This window comes from Carettochelys insculpta, chromosome 9, assembly GCF_033958435.1.
Source record: "Carettochelys insculpta isolate YL-2023 chromosome 9, ASM3395843v1, whole genome shotgun sequence".
NCBI lineage: Eukaryota > Metazoa > Chordata > Testudines > Carettochelyidae > Carettochelys > Carettochelys insculpta.
The window spans coordinates 44,284,579-44,307,122 of record NC_134145.1 but is presented as its reverse complement, the minus strand read 5'-3'; the positions used below and the strand labels follow the sequence as shown (position 1 = coordinate 44,307,122).

The following is a 22,544-nucleotide window of genomic DNA, read 5'->3' as shown; positions in this document are numbered from 1 at the left end:
TAATAGTCATATTCTTTGGAAATTAAAATAACTGGCTCATTTTCATTTTTCTGTGTTTTATAATATAATGAACTAAAAAGCAGGCTTAATTTTGGTATTTTGATCTAAAAATTACGAGTGTTGTTGATGTATTGGTGTTCTAAAGCTATAAATCCTTCCTCAAATATAGTACCCACTAACTGCTCAAAAATTATGGGAAAGCTTGTTTTACTATGACATCTTGTCACTTTACTTATGTGCGAATACTTTGTCTTTCTGTTGCCGTGATGGGGGAAAGATGTCAAAAATATCATCATTCATTAAGTTAACAGGGCTGCTTAACAGCCTTTGGGTCAAACACCATTGTAATTGCTTGTAATCTTCAAACTTTTCACAGATTAATTATACCTGCCATGCCACTGGGCGATATGGGTGCAGCTTCACTTTTCTGAAAATCTGAAGTTCCCATATTATAAGCTGTTTAATTTTTGTCTGTTCTCATCAACTTTGTTGCAGGTCTATTCAGAAGTTGGGAGAGTTGAACATTGGTATAGATACTCTTGGAAATGATGTGCAGATGCTCAGCCAGCATTGCAATGGGAACAAAGGGCATGCATCTAACACACCAGCAACTAGCTTCATATCACCACCTCCAGACGTTAGGCAGAGAATAGGTGCTGATATCCAAAATGTTAATACAAGCACCCCTCAGAAATGTGGATCAACAAATCAGATACCTATTCTTGAAGAATCACCTGTTCGTGGGAGTAAAGTGTAAGCACTCACTTTTTCAGAGCCGGAAGCGTTGCTAATCTTCACTTAATACTATGTGGAAGGGTATTGTATTTTGAAAACTAGAATGTTCATGTATGTGCGGTGATGTATAGAGCCCTGTGACCTGACCTGACTGTGATGAAACCTGACTGAAAGTGTTAAGGTCTTGACTGGGTTGGAAAACAGATGTTAGGTTGACTCTCCTCCTCCTGCTGTGCAATCATTGCAGCGAAGGGAGCATGTCCACTCCTGTTGTCTGATGACACCTCGCTGCACTGCGCAGGCTACAAAGTGAATATGCTTAGAGCTTGCAGCCCTTTTAGGTCATGTCTACACTTCCTGGAGATCAATGCTGCTGCGAGACAAGAGAAATAAGATAAGTGGATGGGAGAGCATTTCACATCAATGCAGTGTCGTGTAGACATTGTGATAAGTCAACCTCATGTATGTTGATTCCAATTATGTCATTTGGGGTAGCTGGAGTAGCATAACTTATGGCACATCTATACTTCCAGGAAGATTGATCCAGTCCAGGTCAATCTTCCAGAGTACAATTTTGCAAGTCTGGTAAAGATGTGCAAATCGGTCCCTCTGGGGTTGGCAGTCGACTCCTGTACTCCTCGCTATTTCAAGGAGTAAGGGAGGTCAGAGGGAGAAATGCCTCCCTTCAGTCTTCCTTAGTGAGGACAATCAGGTATGTCAGTTTCTAATACATCGATTCTAGCTATGCCACTGCCATAGCTAGAACTGCATATCTGAAATCAACATATTTTCCTAGTATAGACTAAGCCTCAGATTGAATTACTTTGCTGTTGTACTTTGCCCCAGCGCATCTGGACCCACCCCAGCAGCACCGACTGGTGGGAGCACCTGGTGCTGGTGTAGTGGGACAATGAAAGGTAGCTATGGAACTTCCACATTGAGGCAGACCTTCCAGGAAACCTGCCACTGGCTCACCCCAGCACTCAGGCATCAGGACACTTGCATGCAGCCCGCTCTCACACTGGAGAAACAGGTCGTGATCTCCATCCGGAAACTAGCCACCCCAGACTCCTACCACTTCGCAGGACAACAGTTCGGGGTGGGCAAGGCCACTGTTAAGGCGTACTTATGGAGGTACAGCAGGCCTGCGTCACATGCCCTCCATGGGTGAGTGGGGGGGCCAGGGCGAGGGGAACCCCTGGCTTCAGGGGGCAGTATGGCAGGGGGCAGGCCAGGGCTAGGGGTAGGAGGGGCAGGGGACGGCCTGCCACACCCGAACTAGAGCACATGTCCTCCTCCCACCCATGCAGGTCGTCAGAGCCATCGACGCGATGGTGCTGCACAGGGTTGTCCGCCTAGGGGATCCAGGTATCACCATTGCGGACTTCCTGAATTGCGTCGGCGCTTTGGATGGCACGCACATCCCCACCTGTGCCCCGCCACCCAGGGCCAGCCAGTATGTCAACAGGAGGGGCTACCATTCGATGGTGCTTGAGGCCCTGGTGGATGCTAGGAGGTGGTTCATGGACATCTGTGTGGGTTGGGCCAGCTGCACCCATGATGCCCAGGTCTTCCAGAAGTCTGGGCTCCACCAGCACATGGGGGCCGGCACGTTCATTCCTCAGCAGTCAATCCCAGTGCGCGGGACGTCACCATGTGTCTCTGAATGGTGGCAGACGCGGTGTACCCCCTCCAGTCGTGGCTCATGCAGCCGTACATGAGACACCTTGACTCCACCCGGGAGGCATTCAGCCAGCACCTCAGTCATTCCCACAAAGTCATGGAGTCAGCCTTCGGGTGCCTTAAGGGTTGGTGGAGGTGCCTCCACATGCGGTTGGAGGTCTGGATCCTCTACGTGTCCCAGGTGGTGGGTGCCTGTTGCATCCTGCACAATGTTGTGGTGAGAAAGGGGGATGCCTTTGTCCACAGGGCAGGCAGGAGAATGCAGCCAGCACCAGCTACAAGCAGCTGGGAACTGCCCACTTCTGCCAGGCCCACTAGGACGGCCTCCACATTAGGGAGGACCTCAGGGAGGCTTTGTGGATGGCTGCTTATAACCTGCACCTACAATCACCCCCCATGCACATCTGCCACCTGCTGTCCCCACCATCGCTCCCACCAGCACTGCACTCACACATCCACCACCCACCATCCCTCCCTGAGGAGCACAGCACAAGATGGTGTATAGAAAATAAACATTTATCAAGAACGGGACGGTATGTGGAACTATGTACAGCTGGGGGGATGTGGTATGGAGGGGAGGTTGGGGGACCCTGAACCTGGTGGGGGGCCCTGAACCTGAACAGGGGTGGGGGGTCCCCCATTCTGGGGCTAGACTGGTGGGCCACGAGCCCCGTTGGCCCCTGACTTACCTGGCTCCCCAGGTGCGAGGTCCCTGGCAGGGGGCACCAGCAGGTAAGGCCAGGGGGTGCTCAGTAGGGGTGACGGGAGCAGGTTTGTTGGGGGGAGCTGCTGTGGGGCCCAGGAGGCAGGCAACATTGACCACGTGCTCCTGGAGCATCTGGCCAGTGCCCTCCAGGGTGTGCAGCAGTCTCTCCCATGCCGCCCTCTGCCACTCCAGCTCAGCCTCCGTGAGCCACAGGTGCTGCTCAGCTGCCTCGGCCTCGCAGTGGCTGGCTGGGTCCTCCATGGCCCGGCAGCGAGCTCTCTGGCTTCAGGGTGTTGTCTGGCTGCCTCCGACATCCACCGGGGGGTTCTCAGGGACCAGCGAAGGTGCTGGGCTTTCCTGGCCCACGCATGATGCAGCTGTATGGAGAGGGAGACAGCATGTCAGTAATGTGCCATGGCCAGGGGAAGGTCTGGCTGTGGGTCAACTCCCCGCAAGCCACTCTCCCCAGGGCTGCAGGCCCACCTGTGGCAATGCAGCCACGGGGCCTCTCACATGGGTGGGCCTTCCCAGCCCGGGGTTGCACAGTCCCCAGGTGCTGTCTAGCACCAACTGGCTGCCACTCTGCATGCGGCTCACAGCGATTGCCACTAGAGACGGGTCCTGGGTATCGCTGGTGGACTACCACAGGGAGCCCTGTACCACGCTGGGCCAGCATGTGTGTGGCCTGGGACTACTACTCCTGTGTATGGCCAGCTGGCCGGTGCATTGCCCCTACACTACAGAGCAGGCGTGTGCCCTGCCATGTGCATGTTTGGAGGGTCCCTCAGTGACGTCCAGGGATGCCTGGCTCCTGGTCACCCAGCTGGGTGAGCGGGAGTGGATATAGATGGTGAGATCCCCCTCCTCGCTCAACCACTCTGTGGTGCCCTCGCCCTCATAAGTCCCCAGTCTGGGCTGCTTCTCCACCTCCAGCTGTGGTTCATTGGCCAATGTGTCCAGGAGTGCTGGGGGCAGGGAGCTGTCTTGGGGCCCTGGGATGCCCCAGAGCTCCCCGAAATAGGGTAGGCAGCTGGGGCTTCCCCAGAGTGGCCGGACTTGTCCTGGGCCCAGGCATAGCCCTGCCACAGCTCCTTCACCTTGGAGATATCTGTTGTACTCTCTGGGTGGCTCCTTGTGAGGAGGCCCTGGGCCAAGTGAGCGAATGCTGCGGCATTGCGCCACTTCACCCCTATCTTGTGGAGGACCTCCGTCTCTTTCCAGAGGCTCAGGTGGTCCCGCAGCTCCTGACCTGTCCAGGAGGGAGGGCTTTTTTTCTCCCCCCTCACACCCCCAGAACTCTGGGAGCCCTGTGAGGGCTTGGCAGCAGGGGGACCATGGGGCTTACATGGGGGCTAGCTACTGGCCGTGGCTTTGCCCTTGGAGTGTAGGGCTGGAGCACGTGCAAGGGATGCTCCTAGTATGCTCTCAGCTTCCTGCCACAGGGTTCCTGCGTACGTGCTGCTTTAAGGTGACTGGACACAGGGATCATAGAGCCCCGCTGCTGCTGGCTGGAGCAGCCCGTGCTCCAGCTGACCAGTCCCATGGCAGACCCCTCCTGAAAAAGCAGGATGTGGAGTGCCTACATGTGTACTCTTTCAGTTTAGTTCTTCGAAAGGGGACGATCTACCCGACACAGGATCAGAGTTCAGATTTCAACGTCTGTGCCCTGTTCCTTCAATTTTCTTTCAAAAGAAGGTGTTGCACGTGTAGACGCTCCTCATGTTCTTTCAAAAAAGGGCCATGTATTTCAATGTTTCGTGCATGTGTAGACACAGCTTATTTATATAAATATTATCAGTCATTTTTCCATTTTACTGAATGACTGCCTACACAGGGAAATAGTAAAACTGACTATATGCCTTCTGTATAAAGCAGAAAGTAAAGTGTCAGGGAGGAAACCTGCTCTTTCCTTTTTTAGATGTTTCTTGTAGTAAGAGTGTGACACTCCCAGACAAGTGTAATTTTCAAGATGATAGTATTGCTTTTTAGTTACATATTTAATATTTTATTTTACTTTGCCTTTGCAAAAACATTTAAAAATTCTGTAAAATAATTACTTTTAGTTAATGAGTCAGATATAAGTCCTGTTGTTGTGCGTATAAATTAATGACTTATTTCTGAATGCCTGATTGTATATTGTTCTAGTCAGAACACATTCATAACACACACAAATTAGAAATGAGAAAGAGCTGCTTAACTTGTATATTGCACTGAATTTATTTTTTTTATTTTTTTTTAAAAACTAAACAGCATACCAGAACATACGATCATTCAGCCACAACTTGAAGATTCTTCTGGGAATCTAAGTAGGACAAGAAGTGATCAGGTGAGATTTCTTAAAAGGGTATTTAAGTTATCCTTACAGGATGCAGCCTTTGAATCTGATTACACATCAGATGTTAAGAGCAATAATATTTGTAATGACCTAATACATGTCAAGTTTCAATATGGAAAAAAATGCAGATGGGGTGATAATTAAATTCAAGTGCAAGGGGGCTGAATACAGCAGAATTTCAGGTCCCTCTCATACTCCCCCCAAAGCAACTTTTTTATTCCATGAAACTCTACGTGGACTACAATAAGTAGCACAAAACAGAGCTTGTGAAATGTCACTCAATCAATGTGGGAGCCTTTCCCTTAACCCCCAAGTCTTCCATGTTTCTTGGTTAGCTAACAGCTGTGTATAAAATATTAGGATGAATTTTGTAAAACTGCACTAGTTGGATGGCTTTGAGGAAGGAAAGAGAAGCATTTTACTGGTGCCAATTTTGGAAGTAAATGAAATAGGAAGAACAACTTGCAAAGATGAACACTGTGTTTTTTAATAATTAAAACCTTAAAAGGTTTTCAAGTTCTTTGCTCAGAAATATGCGAGGTAAGGCCATCTTCAATTTAATTTTGTGTGAGCCTTCTTGTAGATGTTTTAGAAGAACTTTTGAAAATCTCTTCCTTCCATGATTTTGCTAAGAACAAGATGCTATGATATCTTTACTGTACATATCACAGTCAAGGGGTGTTCCTCCTACTCTTTTCCCCTGTAAGTTTTACTTTTCAATATATTATTTATTTTAATGGGGATGGAGTTTTGTATTCAGCATTGGAAATATGTGTAGGCTGTTAAAATGTTTGTGAACCTATTGTGTCTGTTAAATTTTTACACAACAGGATGATAAATCAAAAAAGCAGTTCATTTGTATTAATACTCTAGAAGACACACAAGCTGTCAGAGCTGTGGCTTTTCATCCAAGTGGAAGTTTATATGCTGTTGGCTCAAATTCCAAAACTCTGAGAGTGTGTGCCTATCCAGAAGTAATTGACCCAAGGTAAGAAGGAAAATAAATGACCATACTGTCCTGCCAAAATCGTTTCTATTCCACTACCTATCACTGGATATTCAAAGCTGTCTGTAGTTATTTCAAATCTTTCTTTCCAGTGGAGGAGAGCCAGGAGCCAGGCTGCTGTCAGGTTCCCAGCTCCCTGCCACTCTGGGAGCCAGAAAACTGACCAGTGCACCAGTGCTGGTCAGTTTCCCAGCTCCCACAAGCACAGGGGAGCTGGGAGCCAGGCTGCTGCCTGGTTCACAGCTCCTCCTGACGTGCATGAAATTTAAGTTATGCAAAGTTGCCCAGGAACGCAACCTTCCCGTAACTTCTGTGTAAAAGGGAATACTACTTGTTTTCACCTGTTCTAGACTCTAAAAATAATGTATTTTGTGGTGAGGGAGGGAGTAGTTTAGTTTGTTTTTTGGTTTTTAAGAAAATGCCTTTTTATTAATAGCTAAGTGTTATCTGTGTCAAACTAGATACCTCTGGTTGATTATTTCTAAGTTTTTTTTCAAGATGGTTGGTGTATGACAGTGTTTGTTGTAGCAATCCATTTCAGGGCATACGTGGACAGTTTCTGTAGTGAAATATTGGAGTACAAGGGAGAAGCATGCCCGGTGGTTTCTCTTTTATCCCACTATTTTACTCTTAGCTGCGTCCAGCATTAAAACTAAATGCTTTTAAAGGAAAAGTTTAAATTGCTGTTCACACTTGTCCATTTTCATTGCCCTTTAGTGTACTTGCTTATGCTTGTAAGGAATCAGACCACAGTAAGTGGTCTGCATAATGCATGGAAGCTCAAGTGTGTTCAGAGAACGTAGTTTCTGTGTAGCAGCAAAACACTACACCTTGCACACTTTTGTTTTAACTTCTATCACTTACCATTTGGTGGAGGGGGAGAAATGGAAATCAACTTAAGTTTGACTTGCTATGCACTCAAATGCGATTAGTTTTCCCTGAGTTCAGCTTTCTCTGAGTCACAATAGACTATTTACGATGTACATTAATCTTACTATGGCCACGGGAGTGCCATAATATCCATGGAAGACTTTTCTCTTCAGTAGCTTTTAAATATTCATTTAACAGTTAGAAAATAAACCAGTACATTAAAACAGTGAAACATTTAATTATGAACCTGTAAGATAAAAGTATGTAAAACTAAATTTTTCACTATTGCCACGTCTGCACTAGCGAGATCCTTCAAAAAGAGCCAGGGCTCTTTTGAAAGATTTCAGGAGTGTCTACACACAAAATGTGTTCTTTTGAAATTAAACTGAATGGATGGGGCACTTCTTTCAGAGGCCCTCTTCTGCTCCCAGGTCAGGAAGGGCACCTTCTTCTGAAAGAGTCTTTCAGAAAAAAGTGTGTGTACATACTCCATGGGGCCCTTCTTTTGAAAGAACAGTCTTCGTGGCGCCTGATTTTTCCAGTCCCTGGCCTGTTTTTTTGAAAGATCAGGGGCTCTGTGGACACTGTCTATCAAGTCTAGATGCTGAACTGTATCTTTCAATCTACTTTTTTGTGTGTGGATGTGCTGTTTCAGAAGAAGTTTTTTTTCAGAAGAGATCTTCCGGAAGAACTTCTTTCAAAAGATTGCTGTAGTGTAGACATGGCCTGTGACCTTGATCTACCAAATATCTTATAAAAAAGTCAAAACTTAAAGGACTAATTTTCTTACCTACTTCAGATTTTGTATTACATCAAATAATATAACTGACTTACAGAATAAGCAAACTAAAATATATTTATAAATTCTTTTTTTTCCCAGTGCTTATAATACCCCTAAACAACCAGCAATTCGTTTCAAAAGGAACAAACACCACAAAGGATCAATTTACTGTGTGGCTTGGAGTCCCTGTGGACAGTTATTGGCTACTGGGTCTAATGATAAATATGTTAAAGTACTACCTTTTAATGCAGAAACTTGTAATGCAACAGGTAAGGGTTGTTTGTGTGTGTGTTGGTCATGTTAGTGACAAATGACAAAACCACTTGAGCTATGCCTGTAATTACTGTAATGAGGTGGATTATAATATCACAGCTAGTCCTGAACCAATGGGAAGTTAGAATGCTGCCAAACATGGGCTCCAGATCAGTGGCTTTTATTACTGTGTGGACTTCTAGGGTATGGTTACACTTGCGAGTTTTGCTGACAAAACTTAGCGCTTTCAGCAGCAGCGTTCTGCCTCTCAGCCATGAGGCATAACACTGCTGTTGACAGATTCTGTCAACAAAAAAGCTGTGTGGACACTCTGGGGGGCCTTCTCTCAGCAGACAGGGAATCCAGAACAATGGACAGTCCTGTCTGCTGTGCTTCCAGGTGCCTGTTTTGTTGAGAGAGCAGCCAGGCAGTCCAGCCACTCTGTAGACAGAGCAGAGCGCTCTTCCAGTTGGGTTTTGTGTATGGCTGCACTCTGTCGACAGAAGTTTTTTTTTGAAAATCTCTTCCAACAGTGACTTCTGTAGACAGATTGCTGTAGTGTAACCATAGCCCTGTAGTCTGGATTTCCATAGTCTGGCAATATCTGTGGTCCGGTATCCCCAAGGGTTCTCCCATACTTTTTAAATCATGGGGAAAAGCTGGGCCTTCCCGCACTCAGCATCTACTCCCCTGCTCTTTCCCAGTTTCCAGACTACTGCAGAGAGAGAAGGGGAGGAGCATAGATGGGGTACACACAAGGGAAGAGGTATATTGGCTGCAGCCATGCCTAGGAGCCAGGAGTGCAGCACCACAGTTGGTGACAGCAGAGGATCATTGGCTGAGTTGGGGACTGGAGGGATGGGCACTCAGGAGATGAGGCAGGATGGCTGCAGGGGTTGGGCTCCTCGATTGCCCCACCCTCTAGCCTCTCTGTTGCCGCCAGAGTGGAGTCTTTCAGCTGGTGGCAACATAAGCACCAGCATCAACCTCACTTGGTCCAGCAGATTTGGTGGTTCAGGACCAGTTAGGTTCTGAGTATGCCAGACCAGGGAAGTATAACCTGTACCTGATTTGAACTTATTCCTGTTTTGGAGGAAAGGGAAATGCTGGAACAGGGGTGGGGAACTCCCAGGCCGCAGTCTGGATCTGGCCCCTGGACACTTCTGTTTGGAGTGTGAAGATCATGTGGAATCTGGACCCCAAGAGCAGGGGAAGTCACTGGTCCAGAGTGGGGAAGCTGCTGATCTTCCTATCCACCTGACTCACCTGCTTTGCTGCCGGACACTTCCAGCTCCTTGTCCTGCATGTAGGCAAGGAGACTGCAGGTGAGGTGACAGGAAGGGGCAACCATGTGGGCAGCCAGGCCACTTCTGCACTCCTGGGAGGAGCTGCTAGAGCGCTCCCTGCCCAGTGCCAAGGCAGGCGCCCTTCCCTGCTTGAGCACTCCCCACCCAGAGCTGTCCCAGGCTGCAGGCAAAAGGGGTCGTCAGGAGCCCTTCTCCCACCTGCAGTGGCTGCAGCAGGGACTCCAGCAGCAGCTTCCACAGCATTCAGCTGAAGATGCCAGGAACAACAGCTCCTCCTGAAATCAGGTAAGGATGGTTACAGAGTGGGAGGGAACCCCTTGTGGGAGTGGCAGGGAAGTGAAGCCCCCAAGCCCTTCTCAGAGTGGGTGCTGGGAAGACACAGGGGAAGGGACAGCCGCAGCTGGGAAAGCCCTGAGTTCCTTCCTAGCTTGGATGCTGTGAAAATGGAGGTGGGAAGGGGCAACCACAGCTGGGCAAACCCCCAAGCCTCTCCTCCAGTGTGGGCAGCTGCAACAGGGTTTTTTATCTTTTATTTTTGTTTTTTATTTCTGGGTGGGGAAAAGGGGTGGTTCTGACCTTTCTGTAATATTTTCAGCACATAGTGCCTTTCCTCATTGCAGATGTGTTGATGGTGAAGGTGGCTGCTTGAGAATAAAGATTCAAATTAAAAATGGCTGCTTCAAGCAAAAGAAGAAAAATAGATGCACAGTGTTATGTTTTTAATGAAAAATGGAAAAATGACTAATTTTTTGTGGCAGTAAAATGCAAGACAGTTTGCCTGATTTGTGGAGAAGCAATTTCTGTCTTCAAAAATCAGACCTAGACAGACACTACGAATCAAAGCATCAAATACAAAGAATATCATGGACAGCTACATAGAGACAAAATTAAGGAACTTAATAAGAATTTGTCTATGCAGCAAATATTTTTCACTAAAGTGCAAAAGGAGATGGATGGTGTTACACAAACAAGTCATGTGTTGACTGAATTTATTGCAAAAAAAACCTTCAGCCTCTTTCAAAAGGGAAGTTTGTAAAGTAATGCCTCGTTACTGCTGCAGCTTTACTGGCGCGAGAGAAACTCAAATTATTTGAAACAGTGAGCTTAAATTGTAAGACATTATTAGAATTCAGAATATTGAAATATCTCTGAAATATCCTGCAGCTGATTTTGACTTCTGTCTCTGGATGTTGATATGACAGACATAACAAGTACACTCATCCCTTGCTACACGAGCACTGTTAGTTCCCAACTTTCTGCTCGTAGGCAGAAACTCATAAGAGGGAAACCAAATTCCTATTAAATTACATGTAAAAGTCTCTGATAGGTTCCTAGGGCTTCTAACTCGGGGAAGGAGTGGCAGCAGGTGGCTCTGCTTTTGAAAGGTAAGTGAACCTTGGGTTGGGGAGGGTTAAAGTCTGGGGGTAGTTCGGGACTGTGAGTGGGAGGGAGGGTTAAAATCTGGTGGCAGGTTACGGGGGGGTTCAGGCTGCTGCGGTTTGAGGCTGGCGGAGGTGGGTGGGGTCAGGCTGTGGGGCCACAGGGGGTCAGGCAGCAGGGAGGTCTGGCCGCAGGCCAGTAAGGGGGTCTGGCTGCTGCTGTTGGGGGCTGCGGGGCCATGGGGGGGGCGAGGTCAGGCAGCGGGGCCATGGGGGTCAGGTGTCAGAGGGGTCTGGCTGCCACGGTTCGGAGCCGCGGGGCCAGTGGGGATCAGGCTGTGGGGCGGGTCAGGCCATGGGGGTTACAGGTGGGGAGCATGTAGCCACGGGGCTGTGGGGGTTATAGGTGGCGGGAGGGCATCTAACCGGGGGGAGTTCAGCCAATGGGGGGTCTGGCTGTGGGGGTTAGAGGTGGTTGTTGGGGTCTGGCACAAGGCTGCAGGGGGTTCAGGCTGTCAGGCCATGGGGGTTACAGGCGGCGGTGGGGATCAGACTGTGGGGCAGTGAGGGTTACAGCCGGCAGGAGTGTCAGGCTGCAAGGCCAGTAAGGGGATCTGGCTGCCGCTGTTTAGGGTTGCGGGTGTGGGAGTCTGGCTGTGGGGCCAGCAGGGGTGTCAGGCTGCTGCGCTTTGGGGCTGTGGGGCCAGCAAGGGGTCTGGCTGCAGCAGGTTGGGGCTGCGGGGGTGGGGGGGGGTGGCTTGTGGGTTGGAGCCATGGGGAGGGGGCTCATATTAGCAGGGGGGAGTTCACTCATAGAGTGAACTAAGGTAGGTAAATATGTCCCTCGTTTAAGTGAGTATTTGTAAATAATGTACTCGTTTATCAAGGGATGAGTGTACAGCCCAGCTGGCAATTTTCCTCTGTGGAATCATACCGGGTTTTGAGGTTTGAGAGGACTTACTTTCTTTAGTACCAACGCATGACACGGTTAGAGGTGAAGACATTTTTGAGAAGGTTGCATCCACACTGCACAGGCTTCAGTTTTCATTTGAAAAATTGAGTGGTCTTACTACTGATAGTTCTCCAGCTATAGTTCGTTCTCGGAAGGGGTGAGTTGTCTTGCTCAAGCAAGAAATGTATCGCGTTGATCTTGATCCAAGTAAGTTGACTGTGTCATTGCATTGTTCATCAAGAGAATCTGTGTGCACAGGTCATGCATCTTAAATGTCAAGTGCAGTATCAAGCATCAACTTTATCAAAAGTAGAGCTGCCAGTTTAAAAAGACCTTTCAGTGGAGTATAGTGATTTGGTTTATTATCATGAAGTATGATAGCTGAGCCAAAGGAGTATGCTAATGTTGTTTTATAAATTGAGGAATGAGGTGAAACTTTTCACGGAGAAGAAGGGGAAAACCTGTGGCTGTCCCGAGTGACCCCAAGTGGCTGTGTAGTCTTGCATTCATGGTTGACATTACTCAGTATTTGTCAGAACTCAGTGCCAAATTGCAAGGCCTAACCAGCTTCTGACTACTCTTTTTTTGATAAAACATTCACAGGTAAATTACAGCTGTGGTAGATGCACCTGGGACATGCAGCATGTTACCCTTTTCCATCACTGAAGGAGCAAAGCCTTCATCAACAGTAGAAAATGCCAATGAGTGTACAAATTTACTTTACACATTTTTATGTCCAGTTTCAAGCCTTGAGATCAAAGGAACTGGAATCTCAACATTTTTTTCAGGCCATTCAGTGTAGAAGTAGTCAATGTTCCTGAATTCTTTCAACATGAATTTATTGAAATGCAAAGCAATGATGAACTTAGGGCTAAATACCACAACCTGCCTCTGCTGGACTTCTACAGACCCTACTTAGGTGCTGATGAATTTCCAAAGTAATGGAGACGTGCACTGAAAATTGAATCCTTTGGCAGTATATACTGCTGTGAGCATCTCTTTACGAAACTTTCTTCGTGGAGAACTACCTGTACGCCAAATTAACAGACATAAAACCTGGAAAACCAGTTACAAATAGCAACATCTTCAGTTCCAGCAGACATATCAAATCATCAAGGAAAAGCAAAGTCAGTCATCAGACTAAAATACTAAATAAAAAAGAGCACCACCCTAAAACGGTGTTTTGTGGATTTCTACATGTGTTTTTCTCATTTCAGTGATATGCTCCTTCCTATCCCACTCCCGACAATTTTTTCTGTGAGTCTGGCCCCCAACCCAAAAAAGGTTCCCCACCCGTGTTAGAAGATAGTCAGCAAAACAGACTATAGACTGGTATGCAGGTGAGAATTTATTCTGTGATGCCTGGTTTTTTTGAAAATAATAAAGCAGCAGAATGACAGTTTTGGTCAGAAATTTCAAGACCATGAGCCTATTTTTAACTTTGATAAATATAGTACAGCATAATCCAGGCGCAGAAGTATTGGTAACCTTGTGGGACTTGGGTCTTTCTGTTGCAAGCATAAGTATACGTTTTATTTTAACGTCACTTTAGTATTGACAATATTTCAGTTTGATAACTTTTTTTTTTTGTTAACTGGAATAATAAACCATGAATAAGCATACAATACACCCTTGAGTTACGGGAGGGGGTGGTGTTCCTACAAACCCTGCATAACTCACATTTTCGCAGAAGTCAGGGGGAGATGGGAACCAGGCTGCCGCTTGATTCCCAGCCCCGCTCTACTTGCGGAGCCGGGAAATTGACCAGCCCACTAGGTCTGGTCAGTTTCCTGGCTGCTTCTCCCTGCCTTTCCCCAGCAGCATGTCTGACAGCCGTGCCACTGGGGGAAGGCCGGGAGAAGGGGCTGCAGAGCAGCATGAAGTTGTGCTTAACTCGTGTTAAAGCGAGTTACGCGCCGCTTGAAGCCGCGTATGTTGAGGGTTTACTGTATTGAAATCTAGCAGTGGCATTAAGAATAAACTCTTGGGTGAGCATCAAGGGTATGTCTACACAGCCAAGAAGAACCTACAGCTGGCCTGAGCCAACTGACTTTGACTCAAGGAGTTAGGGTTGCAGGGCTGTTGCATGGCTCAGTAGACTTCCAGGCTTGAGTTCTAAGATCCTCTGAGGTGGGAAGGCCCCAGAGTTTGCACTACAGCACAAGCCCAGAAGTCTACACAGCAATGGGTACAGCCGCACAGCCTGAGCCCTGCAAGCCAAGTCAGCTGGTACAAGTCAGCCATGTTTTCATTTTCCCACTCACAGAGATATTAACTAATATTGAAGAAACAGAAACTTGCTATACTCTGTTACATGGAAATCATCAGTTTGCCTGATCAATGTGAAATTGTATCTGTTTTTGAAATTATATTCTCAACTTTGAAATTTTTACATGTATCAGACTCAGGCTTTTTAATTAATACTGATGCACTGTCGCAATAACTACTTAAATGATTAGATAATTAATGTGCACTAAACAAAGTGTATTTCACTCTGTCCTTGGCTTTATTTTACATTATTTCAGGACCAGACTTGGAGTTCAGTATGCATGATGGGACAATTAGAGATCTTGCATTTATGGAAGGCCCAGAAAGTGGTGGTGCTATTTTAATTAGTGCTGGAGCTGGAGACTGTAATATTTACACAACAGACTGCCAGCGAGGTCAAGGCCTACATGCTCTGAGTGGTCATACTGGTATGTTTGTAAAAATGCAACATTATCTATGCACTGTCATTTTAACAAGCACTGGTAACAGCAGTGATCAAATCACACTCTTATGGACAGCACTTCTGTCCTATCTACAGTGAGCTCGAGAGGTTTTATTTTTTTTTCCTTTTATACTGTACACATTTAAGCCCTTTTTCTCCCTGCTGTGTTAATGCTAGAGAAGATGTAGAGCAGTATGTCATTGTACAAGTGGCAGTTCTTCAGTGCATGCCACATTGCAACCTTTCCCAAGAGATGCAGGCAAGTGATGTAATCAAATAATAACTTGAGACCTACAGGAAACTGCTTATCAAAACTCTGAGGCCTGGTCTACATTGGGGATGTGTCAGGATCGACTTTGTTCCATAGTGTAGATCGAGGCTCTTTGGGCACATGCCAATGTCCCTTTCACCATGCAATAGTGTGGAGAACCAGGGTCAACACCAAGTCCAGAGAGATCGATTTTGCTGTATCTTTACGTATGTGGCAGAATCAATCTCTGGAAGATGGATTGCGGTGCATCGTGAGTATAGACGTACCGTGAAGGGAGCGAGTTGATTACTTCAGACTCTCTGATCACTCCAAAACTACTGCTTTCTTTAAACCTAAATATAACATTAATCTACTAGTTGTGTGCTGTTGATGACCCTAGTTCAGATGTAAGTGCATATTTGGAATAATGATATGTGGAGAAATGGGTAGTGATCTTTAAACAGTGAGTAATACTAGTAAAGTAAAACCTGTTCTTACCCACAGGTCATATTTTAGCCCTTTATACATGGAGTGGGTGGATGATTGCATCTGGTTCACAAGACAAGACTGTAAGATTCTGGGATCTTAGAGTACCAAGTTGTGTTCGCGTAGTTGGAACAACATTTCATGGAACTGGTAAACTTTTTGCACAATTATGTATTTTAATGATGGTTCTTGTTTTGTTGAAAACAGGAATTTTGCACTGTAATTGAGCACTTCAGGCTTGTTCGAAATAATCCCCAGTTGCTCATTTTTAAATCAGAAACTTGGTATATCCTGGTTATTTGCTCTGTGCTCTTTTGATATTAAAAGCTCTTTGTGTACCCTGTTCAACTTACAGGATTCTCTAACATAGAGAAAATGTACAAACCTTCTGCCCCAATCAACATTTAGGTTGACAAACTGCCTTACAAAGAGTCTCATTCTTTGTATCAGTGATTTTTTTATTTAATTGTAAACATTGTGGCTGCAAGGAATACTAGGTTATTAAATGTCAGCCTTGGAGTTAGATCTTGGAATTTGGCACATCTGCTGTTGCCTAAACCACATAGGACACTATCTAGCAAGTCAAGCAGTTCTGTAGCACCTTAAAGACTAACAAATTTATTAGGTCACGAGCTTTTGTGGGTAAAATCCATTTCTTCAGATTATAACCTATAAAGTGCTACAGACTAATATGGCTACCCATGAGACTATTTACCTAGCAACTGATGGTCTCGTTTAGTTAAGGCACCACTTCCAAACTGATGCAGCTCAAGTCAGGAAATAAAAACATGTTTTCTCAAACTCCAAAATGCAAACAAATGATGGTGCTTGTTTAACCTACAGAAGTACCATAATCTACACAAGTGTTTTGAAAAAAGCAAGTCAGGTACAGAACTTGTTTCCAAAACAATTTCTTTCTTTTCAATATATTTATAAATATATTATTCTGTTATAGATTCTAACTATGCAGAAAATTAAAAGCATGCAATCCTCTTGGATAGTCCCTTTTTTCTATGGTATTGCATTAAGGAGATACTCCTAATATTTTTCTGCTATTAAATATAATTTTGGATGCAGCTTTAACTGACTTTGCTACCACTCTGCCATTAAGAACTACAAGGCAAACTTTACAGTTAGGGCACTACAACATAAGATTTGTCTTTTAATATAGACAAAATTAGATGAAAGTACATGTAACTTGTCTAGATGTGTTCTTTACCTTTTTTTATATTGTCAGTTTTACAAACATCTCAAAAGCCTTTCTGTGTTCAAAAGACTATAGAACGTATTCGGTAAGTCTGTATTAGTTTATGGACAGTGTTTTCTTCTTATAGGTAGTGCTGTGGCATCTGTAGCTGTAGATCCTAGTGGTCGCCTCCTAGCTACAGGGCAAGAGGACTCTAGTTGCATGTTGTATGATATTCGAGGAGGACGAATGGTACAGAGCTATCATCCTCATTCCAGTGATGTTCGTTCTGTTCGCTTCTCTCCTGGGGCTCACTACTTGCTCACAGGATCTTATGATATGAAAATAAAGGTGACAGACTTGCAAGGTAAGTCATGTGAGATTAACTGCATTAAGCAAAACTGAGCAGGGAAGTGTGGTTTGTTAAAATCGGAGGTTGTAAGAAAGTTTCAATGAAGAGAAATTCATTTCTGATAATATAGCAAGTCTGAAATCTGTTGTGGCTATAAAGTGAAATGTAACAGGTTTTACAATACACATACCTGTGGTGGTTCTTAGCTCGCAAAAGATTACTCTTATTGTTGTCAAGACTAGTCTGACATCTAAATATGGTTAAAGAATATAAGTGCAGATAAGAAAACAACTCACAGCAGTATAATGACTAGGCCTCTGCTTTGAGGGGTGCACAGAAAACTCAAATTTGCAAAACAAAATGTATGCTTAGTTTAACCTTTTTTTGATCAAGAATAGTCAAATGGAAGAAATTGAACAAGTTCTCCAATAAACCTTTGGACCATTAATTTGTATTTAAACGTTATGAAATAGCAGTGTTGCAAACAGTTGCATGGTACCTAATGCAAAGGAACCCTGGTATTCTTGGCTTCTAAGCATGACTACAATATAAATATTAAATATTTATTTATAGTAGTTGTATTATTGATGTATAAAATGTGAAAGGAAGACTGTCATGGGCCTTCCAGACCAAACTCTTTCCCCTTTAATATGAATGAAAGGGTTTGTGTGAATTCTTCCTCTCACCATATTCTTTAGGTACCTTTAAATTATCATTTAAGGAAGTAAATTGTTCAACAAATGAATTAGATACGAATTTCCAGAGCTGAAGCAGTGGGTCTGTGCTGCAAAAGCTCATCACCTAACAAATCATTTTGTTAGTCTTTAAAGTGCTACAAGACTGCTTTTTTGTTTTGTGAAGATACAGACTAACACAGTTACCCCTTTATGACTAGATATGTAGAGTTTATTCAAGAAAATTATGTGTTCATGAAACAAATAATTATTTCTATTCCTCTCTCCTAGGGGACCTTACTAAGCAACTTCCTATTATGGTGGTAGGGGAACATAAGGACAAAGTGATTCAGTGTAGGTGGCATACACAAGATCTATCCTTCTTGTCATCTTCTGCAGACAGAACTGTAACACTTTGGACCTACAATGGTTAGAGTGCCACTGAAGGCGAAGTATGCAAATGAAGCACAGAGAAATAAGATTACTGGACTTAAAACTAAAAATTTAGAGATTCAAAGAGCAGCATCTGACCAGGAGAGTGTCTTACCAAGGGGCACTTGTCACAGAGTTTCTGATTGCTAAGTGGTCTAGGTGTGTTAGTATTACTTTGCAGTGCTTTCAGTCTTCCATGTGAACTCTTGCTGCTGTGACCTATTGTAGTCTTGTTGCCAGTCTGTTGGGCAAGCTCTTATGTTGTCAATGTGCACTCAAAGTAAGATTAATGATGTGTTTACAGTTTAGTATTAATTGCATTCCTTGGTCTTTGCCTCAATGACAGTTTTATATAGAAACTTAAACCGAATTACACTTCAATCAAGTCAGTAATTAGTTCCACATAAATGTAGAAGATAAAAATTTACATCTGCTGTTTCACACTTCTAATGAATGCCTCACTTGTCAAACAGAGGTCAGACTTTTCCCCTTTCCACACTTTCAGCATTTTTAGTACATATAACTGTAAAAATTAAAGGTGACTAGGCAGTAACTGCTTCTTGATTATAGTCCACTATATGTGTGTTTTTGCTTTTCATCTAAACTAGGGGAAAGTTGCTGGTTTTACTACATGATATTGTTTTCAGCAAGCTTAGACATTGAAAACAAAAAATAAAATGTTCAGTTTGCTCCAGAAACCATGTGATGTTCCATTTTGAATGCAACAGAATACCTCTGTTTATAATATACTGTAGAAGAGAATAGATCGGCAGCAATTGTCACAATAAGCTAAACGGTACCTGTTCTCTCAAATTAAAATGGCATCATTAACACTTATTAACAGCATGGCTTAAAATGCTGTCTGCATGATTATTTAAAAATGATTTAACTTCCCAATCCTGAAGCGTATTTGGATTTTTATTTCTTGCACTGTTTATGTAATGCAGAATTGTGGTTTTATTTCTATGAAACTTTAGATTCTAATGTTTAAGTATTGTTATATTTTCATAATGTACAGTTAAATTAAAACTTTAAATTTAGCTTATTTATTTTAAATTCAGTTATTTGGTTCTAATAATTACTAAATTATCGGTTCACTCTAGCAAGCACTTTCAGTACTTGTATAGAAGTGAAAAAATTATTATGAAAGTGTATCTCTGCTATAATCCCAATAAAGGCCTCTGACACCTGAAAGCAGAACTGCTGCTTATTTCACTTTCTCCTAATCTGATCTCTCACATACTACTTTTATGGATCTCCAAACTTTAACTCTAGGTTTGTCATTGAAAGATAACTTTATAGCAGGGGCCAGCACCTTTGCCAAGGCAGAGTGCCGAAATTTGACCTTTTGACCTCTATATATGGTCCAAGTGCTGGCGATATTTTTTAAAGTCACTAACAATCCTGCTTACAACAGCTTAATTAATAAATAAAGAGGCAGAGCTTTACTGTTTGGCTGTGGCTGGTGGCAGGAGGGAAAGCCCTGCTGTGCAGAAGTGGGGTTGGTACCTGCTGGGGGACAAGGGAGCTGAGGGGGAGGAACTGGGCAGCCCTGGGGAAGCAGGACCTCCAAAGGCCTCACTGGCAGCACAAAGGCACCATTGCAAGTGGCTGCTCTGCCTCATTTGGTTCTGTCTGAAAGCCATATGCAAAATGAGGGGTGAGGTCTCAACCTGGTGCCTGGCCACAATGGATGCTGAACGGGCAAGACCAGCTGGCATCCCAGTGCCATGGGAGCTTACTAGGGATTTGCTGGGGCAGCTAAATAAGCTGTTGCAGTCGGGACCATGGTAATACGTGCCCCATACAGCAAAGCTCTGTGAGCACTGCTCCTTAGTACTTTAGCCTGCTCTAGTGATGCCATCTTTCCAGCCCAAGGTCAGGTGGGGAAACGTTCCTCAAGCTGGACGCTGCTGGTTACAGAGGAGGCAGCATACAGGGCTTTGTGAATCTACTTTCTCCTGCGGCATGGGCCTCTGCAGCTGGGGCTTCCAGGGCTCCAACTCGCAGCAGAGACTCTGGCCCCCTCCCGTGCAGCACAGGGAAACAGTGGTGCTGAGCTCCCACTCCGTGCCAGTTAAAGTCGACCTGCGTGCCAAGCCAGGCACAGCTGCCGGGCTGCCGACCCCTCCTTTACACCTTCCACATCCTCTCTGGCTGCTGATTCAGCAGCGCTACTGTAGTACTGCAAATTAGGTTACAGAGCCTGTTCTTGCTCTACCTACGGAGCCCCGATTCGGCAGTGAATCTGAGTTTTAGCTGTTTCCATGCGCGTAGCTGTCTCGTGTCACGCACTGAGTTCAGTTTCTCCACCGCTCACGGGGGCCCGAGCCACAGCTCCCCACGGCCCTCGGATCCTTTGACATCTGACTGCAAGCGGCGTCGTGTGCGCTCTGCAGCGCTCCGGACGTGGTGACGCGCAGGGGCGCGACCGCCAGGCGCGTAGGCTACCTCAGCCCCCATTGGCGCGGTTCACAAGAACAACCCACCGGAGACGGGCAGAACGATGGAGCTCGTCCCGGATCCTCCGCCCGGAGGCAGTCGTGGCGTCACACGACCCTTCGCTGGGCGAGACAGCCTGGGCAAAGGTTACCCCCAGACAGTCCTGAGACGTAGCTCCTCCCGGCGCCTCCACCACCCGCTCCGACTTTCCCCGCCTGCTCTTCCGAACTGCTGGCTTCCTGGGCTGTATAGTTTGGTTTCCATCACCGCCGGCGTCGCTCTGTGACGGAGAGCGAGGAGTGCCGAGCGCATAGATTGGGAGCCCGCCTGCTCGGTGCTCGTAGGCTGCTGACCCCCTCACTTCGTGCGGAGGGCGCGGAGCTGGGCCTGGCGCGAGCCTGCCTGCAGAGCAGGTGTGCGGACGGGCCTGGACGCGGCGGTCTGAGGAAGGCGGTTGAGGAGCCCCGGCGTGGGGGAGGGGGGTGTTGGGCGCTCCCTCGCGGGGGGTTGTGGGAGTCGGGCGAGGGGCTGGGGATGAGGTGGGGCGCGGGGGCGATTTCCTGGGGGCCGTGGCAGGGCAAGGAACTTCCCCGCTATGCCAGTGAGCTGGTGCCTGTTGCAGGTGGCGGCAGAGGGTGGCTGGGCGTAGCATACCCCGCCCCAGGCTGCAGCTGGAGTGTGGCGCCGTGAAAAGAAAACAAGGGGAAGTTGTATTTTCTTCCACGTGTTAGGTTGCTGTTTGCGGTCCCGGTTTGTTCTTTATCTGTCACTGAGTAATAATGGTCGGTGTGAGTTACTGCTGGTAGCAAATGTCGACAGAAGTTGGCACGCAAAGACAGCCCATATTTGTAGATAAGTGTCCAGTGCTTGTACACATGCCCATGTATGAAATAAAAACCTCACCCTCGCTATTTCCCTTCTCGCTCTGTGCTCAACATGCATAGAATTGGGAAAAGGAAAACATAATATAGATAGGACATGTTTTAATATTTTTGCTTAGTATAACATGCAATATTTTAATCCTTTTGATAATGTCTTGTTTGGTGTCCTCACAAATTGTTGTTCCAATCCTGTAATTTTATCCAAGCACATAGAGCACCAAGGATCAACTTTCAGGACTTGGGGAGCTATATTGTGCCATTGTTCAGTAAATAAAAATCTGACCGTATACCTTCATGTATTGGCTTATACCTATTTAATCTTCTGAGTGATTTCTTATGCAGGAGGTTATATACCTGTTACTTTTTATGTGTGTTTAATGCAAAATTAATGCAAAAAAGGCTTCTTGAATTCAGTTCTCAGAATCAACTCTGCATCACTAATATTTGACAGAGCATCACAAGGTTTCATGGTATCACCCCAGATCCAGTCACTGGCATCAACTTGACCTTGAACTGGTATGGGAGAAACCTCTCAATGCCATCAAATTTACATGCACATACCACAGCGCAGAGTATGACACTGATCGCTCCGTGGTCATCAGCAGAGAGACAAAATTGTTGCAGAGAAACTCTATATGACAAAGGAATGCAGAAGGCCAAAGATCAGTATTCTCAATGCCAGAGATGTGCTGAAATGCTTTATCATCTCGGGTGATTTCACTCGCAAAGTGGAACGCAAACCTGACCAACGAACTGTTGATGAAACATGGTACATGCTGGGAGAGGCAATATACGAATATGCCAAATCTGCCTTTGGAACACAAGTTCTCTAACAAAGACTGGATCGATGAAAATGCTGACGATGTTAGGTCTCTTTTTTTGAAGAACACAAGGCACATCTGAATAACATAAAGAACACAACTCAAAGCATAAGAGATCAACTTTGACATGCAAGATCTGTTCTTCAGAGAGAAGCCAGGCTGTGTGTGAACAAGTATTGGGCCAATTTAAGTTCTGATATTCAAAAGGCGTCTGCTTTGGGCCACCTGAAAGCTACATATGATGGACTGAAGAAACCACTTGGACCAAACACTACTAAAGTCACCCCACTGAAGCATTTAAATA

General features: G+C 45.5%; 2 protein-coding genes across 7 annotated transcripts in view; both read left to right on the top strand.

Annotated features, from left to right (window-relative positions):
* Nucleotides 1-20,212, top strand: part of WDR47 (WD repeat domain 47) — a 46,259-nt gene extending 26,047 nt beyond the window's left edge. For both annotated transcript variants that reach the window (XM_075002410.1, XM_075002409.1), the window contains 8 exons: nucleotides 496-753; nucleotides 5,375-5,450; nucleotides 6,290-6,447; nucleotides 8,216-8,385; nucleotides 14,532-14,702; nucleotides 15,471-15,602; nucleotides 16,787-17,005; nucleotides 17,956-20,212. In XM_075002410.1, the coding sequence (XP_074858511.1) occupies nucleotides 496-753; nucleotides 5,375-5,450; nucleotides 6,290-6,447; nucleotides 8,216-8,385; nucleotides 14,532-14,702; nucleotides 15,471-15,602; nucleotides 16,787-17,005; nucleotides 17,956-18,098 (1,327 nt within the window). In that variant the 3' untranslated portion in view covers nucleotides 18,099-20,212. The remainder of the gene's footprint in view (nucleotides 1-495; nucleotides 754-5,374; nucleotides 5,451-6,289; nucleotides 6,448-8,215; nucleotides 8,386-14,531; nucleotides 14,703-15,470; nucleotides 15,603-16,786; nucleotides 17,006-17,955) is intronic.
* A 490-nt stretch (nucleotides 20,213-20,702) lies between these two features.
* CLCC1 (chloride channel CLIC like 1) overlaps nucleotides 20,703-22,544 on the top strand; it is a 41,446-nt gene continuing 39,604 nt past the window's right edge. For 4 of the 5 annotated variants that reach the window (XM_075002419.1, XM_075002420.1, XM_075002418.1 and 1 more), the window contains exon 1: nucleotides 20,713-20,951. The gene's annotated coding sequence lies outside the window, so the exon portion shown is untranslated. Of the gene's footprint in view, nucleotides 20,952-22,544 lie in introns of all 5 variants that reach the window. The other variant, XM_075002421.1, reaches the window with a different exon arrangement.